Raw genomic sequence first — 10,206 nt, forward strand, 5'->3', positions numbered from 1 at the left:
TTTACATTTGTGGTCATTTCTGTGGTCATGAGCAGCCAGGCCTATTTGTCCTCATGTAGGGTCCCCGGCCCTGAGGTCCTGCACAGCAAGAGTAAGGCTGCTGGCTCAGACCCAACCCTGGGGTTGGGCCTGCCCTGGACAGTTCCCCAAGCAATTTGGAAGTCAAAAGGGTCACGCCTACTGGTGCTCAAGCCCAGCCTCTGCAGCTTGAACACCTCTGATCCCAGTGGCCTCTCAGGCCTGCCTGAGAGTCCAGCTCCTTGGAAACATCACAGCCTTTTAGCTGCTCCTCAAGGCCCCAGCTTCCGGAGTCAGCTCTGCTCCTTCAACTTCGAGGTGGGGCTCAAGCCTCCCTCCACAGACCACTTCTGCTCCGCCTGGTTCCTGCTTCACCCTGACTCTGTCTGCCGGCTCCCACCCTGCTCATTTTGGACATTCAAAAATGTTACTTGGCCTGTTGCAGGCACCAGGCTGTCTCCATCTCTCTGGAGCTGACCCTATAGTGCCTTTCCTTCCTCCATCCCCAGAGGATGGTGGCAGCCAGGCAGCACCCCCTCTGTCCCCTCGGATAGCCAGCCAGGTCACTTCTTTCCTTGGCTGGCTCTGAATTACTGCACTGAGTTGCCAAGAGCCAGAAACACAGGCTCAACCCAGGGCAATCTTCCCCTCTCCCAGAGCGCTCCGCTCCCATTTCTGACATTTAGACAGGAGTCGAGGTAAAGAGAATAAATCTGTTTTATTTTCATTATTTCTAGGGTGGCAATGGGAGAGCGAGGGGTGTGCTCCGAGGGTGTCTGGGGCAGCCATCCGGTTCAAGGCTGGGAGAAGGCAGCGTCGGGGTTGCAGTCGAGGTCGTACTTACAGCCGTCTGGAAGGAGAGGAGCGTCAGGGCCCGCTCCCGGCCGGCACCACCCCGACCCTGGGCCCCGGCCTCGCCCGCTCACCTGGGCTGCAGCAGATGCCGGCGGCGGCGCAGCGGCCCCCGCTCCCGCAGACCTTCCGGCCGGACTGGCAGGGCGATGGCAGGTAGTTCTCCTCCTGGCAGCGCAGCGCCTCGGCTGTGCCCACGAAGCAGCCCAGCTCGTCAGCACAGCAGATGCTGGGCCCGAAGCAGCGCCCCTTGCCCCCGGGGCCGCAGGGGAGGCACTGCGGGGACGGGCGGGGCTGAGCTCGACGAGGGGGAACCCCGGGGAAGAGGGGATCGGCGGGGTGTGCGGGGCAGGGATGTCTGGGCGGAACACAGGGACTGTCTGGGCCTCGACCACGAACAAGGAGGTAGAGTCAAAATCTCAAGTCCTTGGGCTTCCAGGCAAGGCCGGACCGCCCAGGGAAGGGAGTGGGGCGACGCGCCCGTGTCGCTGCGGGTCCCTCCCGCCCCGAGCTCAGCAGGACGAAGGGTGAGGCGCTCACCTTGCGCACTTCGAGGTCCAGCGCGGCCCTCTTGCCCCCCAGGGGGCAGTTCTGGATGTAGCAGGCGGAGGTCAGCGCCAAGAGGCCGAGCAGGCAGCAGGCGAGGCTGGGGCTAGCCATGGTGCGGGCGGGCTGGGTCTGGCTCGGCGGCTGGTGGCGGTCTCTGCGGCCTGGCGTTTTTATGCCTGGGAACCATGCTGTCTGATTCCTGTCTAAAAGGTTTGTCTCATGACTGGTCACATTAGGTTACTGAAGGTCAAGCCATGTGTCCACGGTTATGCCCCCTCATTTGCAGCGCTTGGGCTGGGGTCAAGGTCACCCCGTGGGCTAATGATCTGAGCTCAGATGGTGAGTGCTCTGCGGAATGGAACAGGCTGCGGTGGCCCTCAGATTAGGACAGGGAGAGTTCAGGGGCTGGGTGTTACCTAACTGAGGAGTTATCCAGTTCTCATCACCAGAAGAAGGGAACAGTAAAAGTGATGATCACTGGGGCGCCTCTGACTGGACTCTCTGCCCACCTACCAATCCTTCCCCCCTGTGTTTGAAAGTTTTTTTCTTCCTGAGTCCAAATTTCCAGAAAACCTCCCCACCGCCAACACACAGGGACACTAACTTCCCTGCACCTGCAACTTGGGCAGGAGAAGATCACATCTTTCTTTAACATATAACTGAATCAACTTTTCCTTCAGCTGTGAGGCAGGCAGCAAACCACAGTGGAATTACCAGTACCTGTGCCTTTGTCACAAATGGAAGTAACAGCTGAGCGCCTGTCCTGAAGCTATTGCCAGTATCTCTAAATATTGTTTATACCCAGTATCACATTGAAACTGCTACAATCACTGAGCAGCCACTAGATCTTGCTATCGATTTGTTGAAGAAAGAAACACATGTAGGACCATATCAAAACGGGTTTGAACATTTTGATACTTGAATATAAGTGTAATTGGTTTCTTTTGTAATCTGATAGACATCTTTGGTTTCTGTATTTAAAAATATTTTTTGGCTTTTGATGCATTTTTAATATATCTCAAAATGAAAATAAGTTTTTTAAAAAGGACAGACTGCCTCAGTGGAAGAGGTGTTGGTCAATGTCACAGACAAGGAAAGAGCTGCCCAGCTCGTGTTGCTTTGTGAAAGCTCCTGCCTCTCAGCTTCTGGGAGTGTGGTCTGCAGGTGGCTCTCAGCTGGCAGCCACTCCAGGGGCTGATTCAGCTGCAGAAAGACTCCCAGCCTAGGGTCACACCCTTCCCAGGTGGCCCATATCCAGTGACTGGTCCATTTGGCCCACATGCAGGACAATTCTGTAGGGGAATTTTAGCTCCAGAGCCCCCTGTGGACCCCCTATGACCCCCTATGGGGTCAGCTGAGGTCTCATTTCTGTTTCTGTCACCTCCCTTCCAAAGGTGTGGGTCCCTAGGGTCTTCTGTAATAAACATCTTGCTGTTAATTTCACATTAGTATGAGAGTACATACAATTAGGTTATATAGTTTGCTTTTGCAAGGTTAAAGTAGTTGTGTCCTTCACCCAGGCAGTGTGCACTGTACCCACTGGGTGGGAACTTACCCAGGACCTCCCATCCTCCCACCCTCTACTTAAATAGATACCTATTTATTAAACTCTATCTCAGGCTATTCCCCAGGGGAATAGCACCTGTAGCAGCACTGAAGAAATAAGAGACAGGGTCAGAGACTAGCATAGCCAGTCTAGAGAATAGGACAGCCCCAGACCCTCCTGCCCTCTTGTTAACTCTCCACAAGGAAAGTGCTGGCTGAGGTTGATGGGGCCAAACAGATCACAGTCTGACCCTGAGTCATTGACCCTCAGTCACCAGTATGAGCTGTCCAGCACTGAGGATTACAAATTAGCAGTACGTCTTGTCTCCCCCATATTAGTTCATTGACCTTCCTGGCTGAGATGGCCAAGGCCTTGACCCCAGCAGCCACACCAGACGGGGGCCTCCTGCCCGCCCTGTGGGCACATTGACCTCACCTAAGCTAACGCATGCACATAAATTACCATAGCACACTGTCCCTGTCTGGCCCACATTCCTTTCTATGTCCAGCAGCTCCCCATCTGAAGGTGTGCTGGGTCCCATTACAGGTGCTTGGAAATACCAGTGCACAAAACAGACAAAAATCCGTAGGCTCCTAGGGGTTATGTGCTAGTGGAGGAGGAGAAGTGCTAAGCAATAAACAGATTCTAATAGGAGAGGAAATAAATAATAAACCATAAACATATTTCATAAACAATATCAGCATATTGCATAGGTTAGCGAGTGCTGTGAGATGCAGGGTTAGGGTGGTCGGCACAGACTTCTTTGTGAGGAGAGAAGCCATGTGGTTATCTGAGGAGCATTAGTTTTCTATTGCTAAATTTCCACAAATTTAGCAGCTTAAAACACCATTTACTTATTTCGTCACAGTCTGGGCCCAGCTGAGCTGGGTCTTCTGCTCAGGGCCTCCTAAGCAGCTGTCCAGGTGTCAGCCAGGCTGTGTTCCTTAGGAGGCACAGGAGCACAGGTGACGGTGGGCAGGACACGTTTCCTTGCAGCTATCACAGTCTCAGTGGCTTCCTCCTTCAATGTCAGCAGAGGAAAGTCTGTGCTCCGCGTTGATGAGAGGCCTGCACCCTCACTGTTTTTTTTATTGTTTCAGGTTAATTTGAGGGTACAAAGAATTAGGTTACAATGTTTGCATTTTTAGGGTGGAGTCCTAAAACATTAAGAGGGTAGAGTCCCTCTTAAAATTGTGTCTGGCCCCCAAGAGGTGTGCCACATCCCCTAAATTGTGCCCATTAAGTGGGAGCACACCCATTCCCCTCTCTGTCTCCTCTCCCTGTTCCCCTGCCCCCATCATGAATTGAATTGAGTTTTTCTCTTATGTGGGTATTAGATTGTCTACTGGCTTCACATTAGTATTGAATACATTGGATTCTTGCTCTTCTGTTCCTGTGATACTTTACTAAAAAGTATGTCTCTAAGCTCTCTTTTCAAGGGTTCATGTGTTCAGATCTCGGCCCCACCAGCATCACCAACCTTCTAACTCAAAGTCAGATTGATTAGGGGCCTTTCATTATATCCGCACCATTCCTTGCCTTTGTCATGTAATATATAATCATGGGGGTGGTGTCTCATCCCTTCTGCTGTATTTTTCTAATGGTTAGAAGAAAGTTACAGGCCAGGTGTGGTGGCTCATGCCTATAATCCTAGCTCACTGAAAAGCGGAAGTGGGAGGATCCCTTGAGCTCAGGAGTTCTAGACCAGCCTAAGCAAGAGTGAGACTGCATTTCTGCTAAAAATAGAGAAAATTAGCCAGGTGTGGTGGTGAGTGTGGATAATCCCAGTTACTTGAAAGGCCTCAGCAGGGGGGGCACTTGAACGCAGGAGTTTGAGGTTGCCGTGTGAGCTGTGATGATGCCACAGCACTCTAACCTGGGCAAAAGAAAGTTATAGGTCCCATCCAAATGAAGTAGAGATGATTACACAAAGGTGTAGCTACCAGGGGCTGAGACAGGAGTCATTTTAGCATATTGCCTATAGAGGATGGGACACATTCTAGGCAAAGGAAACAGCAAGTGCAAAGGTCCTGAGGCAGGAAAGTGTCAGGCATGTTCAGGGAATAGCAAGGAGGCCAGTGGGGCTGGGGCAGAGTGACCTGTGACCTGTGATCAGAAAGGCGTCATGGGACTGAGTCACACAGGGCTTGGGCTTTCCTCCAAATGAAATGGGGAACCTGAGAGGGCTCTAAGACAACTTTGAATAACTTTGTATATTGTGTCATAAAAAGGCCATGGGGCAAAGATCGAAGCAGGGAAGCCAGTGAGAAGGCTATTGCAGCAACCCCTGTGATGGGTAAGGGGTGTTGGGAAGTGACCAAATTCTAGGTGCATTTTGAAAGAAGGACCAACTGGGGTTTGCTGATGGATTAAATGTGGGGAAAGGAGGAGTCAAAGTGACTCCAAAGTGTCTGGCCTAAGCAATGCAGAAAGACGCAGCTGCCATCAGCTGACATGGGAACACTGAGGGTGACACGGATTTCACTTGGGAAGAACAAGGACTCAGCCTGGACACATTACATCTGAGAAGTCCATTACCCATCTGAGGAGAACTTGGGCAGCCATTGGCTGTAATAGTCTGGAGTTCAGGATGGCACCTGTGGCTCAAAGGAGTAGGGTGCTAGCCCCGTATACAGGAGGTGGCGGGTTCAAACCCGGCCTGGGCCAAAAACTGCAAAAAAAAAAAAGAAAAGTGGAGTTCAGGAGAGAGGTATAGGCTGAAGGTATGTAAAGTTGAAAATGAACAGTATAAAATTTTTTTGTTGTTTTTTAAAGACAGGGTCTCACTGTTACCAAGGCTGGGGTGCAGTGGTGGTGTGATCATAGTTCACTGCAGCCTCAAGCTCCTGGATTCAAATTATCCGCCTGCCAGGGTGGCACCTGTGGCTCAAGGAGTAGGGCGCCCGTCCCATATGCCAAAGGTGGCGGGTTCAAACCCAGCCCCGGCCAAAAACCACAAAAAAAAAAAAAAAAAGTTTAACAAATTATCCTCCTGCCTCCATCTTCTGAGTAGCCTGGGACTACAGGCACCTGCCACTAGGTTTGGCTTTTTTAAAAATTTCTTTTAGAGATGTCGTCTTGCTATGTTGCCCTGGCTGGTCTCAAACTCCTAGCCTCAAGCTTTCCAAAGTGCTGGGATTACAGGCAGGCATGAGCCACCATGCCTGACCACTAATTTCACATTAATATCTAGTTCATACTTAATTTTTCTAGTTGTCAAAGATGACTTTTATAGCTCTTTTATTTTTTTGAGCCACATTCCAACCAAGGCTCATATACTGAATTTAATTATTTCATCTCTTTTATTTTTCTCTTAATCTATAAGAGTCTTGTTGCCTGAGGGTTGTGTGAAGGTGGTGTCACAGAGGTTAAGACCTGTAATGAAATGTCAGAGAATAGGGTAGGGCACTGGCCCCATATGCTGGTGGGTTCAAACCCAGCCCTGGCCAAAAACTGCAAAAAAAAAAAAAGTTGGAGAATAAAGAAGGGCACAGCTCTCTTTGGCATGTAGCAAAGCTTTTTTATTTTACCACAACTTATATACACAGTACTGCACGTACACATCATTAATCAAATGACTAAAATTCAAAGACCCAGGCCCTAGCCACCTGGTGTCAGGATGTTTACTGCTTAACCGATAACAACACTTTTTTTTTTTTTTTTGTAGAGACAGAGTCTCACTGTACCGCCCTCGGGTAGAGTGCCGTGGCGTCACACGGCTCACAGCAACTTCTAACTCTTGGGCTTACGTGATTCTCCTGCCTCAGCCTCCCGAGCAGCTGGGACTACAGGCGCCCGCCACAACGCCCGGCTATTTATTTTTTTTGTTGTTGCAGTTTGGCCGGGGCTGGGTTTGAACCCGCCACCCTCGGCATAAGCCACAGGTGCCGCCCCATAACAACACTTTTAACCTTATCTAAAGTTGTTCTTATGCTAAGTAATTAGAAGTAACATACCATAAAAACCAGAGCACCCAGAGATCAAATGGATGCAATGCAGAACTCCGGGGGATCAAGCAGATACAAAGCTTGACCTTTAACAGACCATCTGGAGGCAGTCATCCATCTTTAGGGAGTTGTCAGGAAATTCCTGAGATATACAGGTACCTGCTTGCAAGCCTGCCTCCTACATGACTAGGCCTTTAACCACTTATAGAGTAAGTGACTAGGCCTTTGTCCCTTTGTGGAGTTCTATCCAGGCTTTTTCCTTTCTAACTCACAAATACTTCAAACTTACTCTCACAGAATTGATCTGTATAAAGGCTTTTTAATAGGCTTTTTGCCTAGAGAGTCTTTCTATTTTTTTTCTTATGAAATTGACTTCAGGAAAAGCTTGAGACAGTTGTAATGTAGAATGTCCTGTGCTCTGAAGCAGTACAATGGTTTCCCCATGACATTTTGGGTCAGGGAATCACCTTGGCAATGGCTCTTCACATTGCATCACTTTGGGAAGCTTACGAGGCCAGCAACCGCACTGTGAGTGATAGTGGGTTTGGCTGCACGGTCAGGGCTGTGTGCCACGTCACTCAATCCTGCAGGTGTCCATTTCCCTTGCAATTACTTACTTTCTTTCTTTCTTTTTTTTAACAATCTTAATCCACTTTTTAATAAGGGCCTTCAACAGAGAAGGGAAAGACCTCTCTGCTCAGAAGTTATGGTCTTTCTCCTCCCTAGTTAAACCATTAGAGTAACGTTTCATCCTTGATTCCATATTATTACACATACAAAAGGAGATTACAAGCAAATCACAAAAACATCTTGAAGGTCTAGAGGTTCCATCAATGTCAACTCTGAGGTTTAAGACAGGGCCTGGGAATACTTTAGCGGTCATAAAATAGGAAAATTGAGACTAAGGCTACAAAAAATAGAAAATAAATGAGGTAGATAAATTAAAGCTTTCACACCCAGGACTTGCCTGTTCCAACTTCGTAGCCTTCATGAAATACTCCTAGGGTGGGAAGGGAGGCAGAAATCTTCATAATTACCTGGCATATAATAATTATTATTATACGTATTACCAGGTATTGAAGGAAAGTACTACCAAATCCAAAGGGGGGGGGGAGGCAGCCATGTAGCAGCACCTCATGTAGCAGCACCTCTCGCCCCCTACCATAAGAATGTGACCTTTTGTAACTGTTCTAGGAAATAGCCCCTAGCTGAAGCAGATAACCGGTAACCGGTTCTGAGAAAAGAGCTAAGCAAATGTTTAACTGCTGATCTTGTCTTAAGACAGATGAGTAATGAACCAGAGTTCTTCTTATCTGGAAAGCCCCTGCTATGTCTGCTACCCCTCCCTACTTTGTGATTTTTGCCTTTATAAGCTTGTAAAACCTGCTGTTCGGGGCTTGACTCCTCTGCTCCTGAAAGAGTTACGAGTTAAGCCCCAGCATGCTGGAATAAAATCCTCTTCCTGATTGCATCAAGTGCCGTCTCTTGCGGTTGATTGGGGTTGTCATCGTTCCGGACAGAGTGGGGGGTCCTGTCCCAAGTCTTTCAGTATTACCTGGTAATAATAATTACCTTGGTAAGTCATACCAAGGAAATTCAACAAATCGGTATGTGAGCCTGTGATAGGAAACACACCCTTGCACGAATTTCTTCTCAAGAATGAAAACCCAGTTCTTTAGGCACTGGCGAACTAAAATTAAGTCACTTGAGATTCCCCGCTCAGGTGCCCACTCTTCTGACGTTCAGGAAGACGAAGGCATCAGAAGTGTGGGGAGGACATTGGCACTCTCAGGGTTCCAAATGAACTGTATTGAAATAAGCAGCAACACACACATTGACTCCCTAAGGACTAAAATAAGTCCATTTGAGGGCATCCTGCTAAAAGTTCTAAGGTTGAAGGAATTCTATAATTCTACAACCTCAGTTTTTTTTTTTTTTTCTTTTAAAGTACATTCAAAAAAAAAGGCGGCACCTGTGGCTCAAAGGGGTAGGGCACTGGCCCCATATGCCAGAGGTGGCAGGTTCAGACCCAGCCCTGGCCAAAACTGCAAAAATAAATAAATAAATAAATAAATGTATTTAAAAAAAAAGAAAGAAAGAAAAAAGATGGGGACAGGGTTGGGGGCATTTATAAAACAAGTCCCTAAATAGATTGATGACAGACGTTGTATGTTGCAGGAAGACAAGGCCCAACGGAGAGAAAGAGCACCCAAACACCATGTTTATAAGAGGAAGGGCTTTATTCACCAGCCGGGAGCTTCCGGCATAGAAGAATTCCAAATGAACGCGCTCCCCGACTGCCTTAGTCTTTCCCTTTTTATTGACAGTCAAAAAGTTCCACCCCCACAGGTACCCTTCTCATTGGCCAGTTTGAATCAAGCGGGAGATGCTATTCCCGCCCCTACAGAACTACAGGATTTCACAGAACTTGGAAATTTCCAAGTTTCAGGAAGCTAAGTTTACAAATTCCCAAGAGCTGAGTCACCATGGAGAGGACCCTGTGTGTGTGTATCCTTGTGGTCGCCTTGAGAAGACCTGTTCTTCTAGACCTCAGCCTTCTCGGCTATCCTCTCTCAGTCCACTTACCTGTAGTTACCATGGAAGTTCACAGGACCCCTATCCCCTCAACTTAGGCTAAGTAGTTGTCTTTTCCATTGTGGTTCAGTAATTCCAATTGTTCTACCTTACAATAGGTAACAGTCTTTGGAAAAAGTCACTCTACATTTGTACAAGGTTTTAAGTATACAGTTTATCACAAGTAACAAAGCTACTTTGCAAGACTCACTTCTTTCCAAATTAAAAAAAAAAATCTAGTCTGTTTTGGTATGAATTTTTATTTATTTATTTATTTATTTATTTTTATTTTGCAAAGCAGCATAGCAACAATTGTGATTGTTAAGACTGCCAGAGGTGGGCAGCGCCTGTGGCTCAAGGAGTAGGGCGCCGGTCCCATATGCCGGAGGTGGTGGGTTCAAACCCAGCCTTGGCCAAAAACCAAAAAAAAGACTGCCAGAGGTTGTGGTCACAACCTTAGTAAACATCATTCGCATATCAGTAAGAAAAAGGAAAACAGGAGGAAGAGATGGGTTCTGAAAGAAAATGAGAAGAGGGTGCCGCCTGTGGCTCACAGGGGCCATATGCCAGAGGTGGCGGGTTCCAACCCAGCCCCAGCCAAAAACTGCAAGTTTGAACCCAGCCCCAGCCAAAAACTGCAAAAAAAAATGAGAAGAGCAGATTCCGATTCCGCTGATTCCACTCTGCCTGCTTTCTCCTTCCAGCCAGTCCTCCTTTCGC

General features: G+C 48.2%; 1 protein-coding gene across 1 annotated transcript; it reads right to left on the minus strand.

Annotated features, from left to right (window-relative positions):
• Window positions 1-733: 733 nt before the first annotated feature.
• On the minus strand, window positions 734-1,565 carry OXT (oxytocin/neurophysin I prepropeptide). Its single transcript, XM_053574801.1, has 3 exons — window positions 1,411-1,565; window positions 945-1,146; window positions 734-868 (listed from the first exon to the last, which is right to left on the minus strand). The coding sequence occupies exons 1-3, from the start codon at window positions 1,528-1,530 to the stop codon at window positions 813-815; spliced, it is 378 nt and encodes a 125-aa protein (XP_053430776.1). The 5' UTR covers window positions 1,531-1,565; the 3' UTR covers window positions 734-812.
• Window positions 1,566-10,206: the final 8,641 nt, after the last annotated feature.

This window comes from Nycticebus coucang, chromosome 21, assembly GCF_027406575.1.
Source record: "Nycticebus coucang isolate mNycCou1 chromosome 21, mNycCou1.pri, whole genome shotgun sequence".
Classification (NCBI taxonomy): domain Eukaryota; kingdom Metazoa; phylum Chordata; class Mammalia; order Primates; family Lorisidae; genus Nycticebus; species Nycticebus coucang.

Bases quoted from the DNA above. Each gene is read 5' to 3' on its own strand.
- OXT (XM_053574801.1), bottom strand. From the start codon at position 1,530: ATGGCTAGCCCCAGCCTCGCCTGCTGCCTGCTCGGCCTCTTGGCGCTG. The intron at 1,147-1,410 runs GTGAGCGCCTCA...CCGTCCCCGCAG, and splicing joins TGGACCTCGAAGTGCGCAAG to TGCCTCCCCTGCGGCCCCGG. The intron at 869-944 runs GTGAGCGGGCGA...CTCTCCTTCCAG, and splicing joins CGGCATCTGCTGCAGCCCAG to ACGGCTGTAAGTACGACCTC.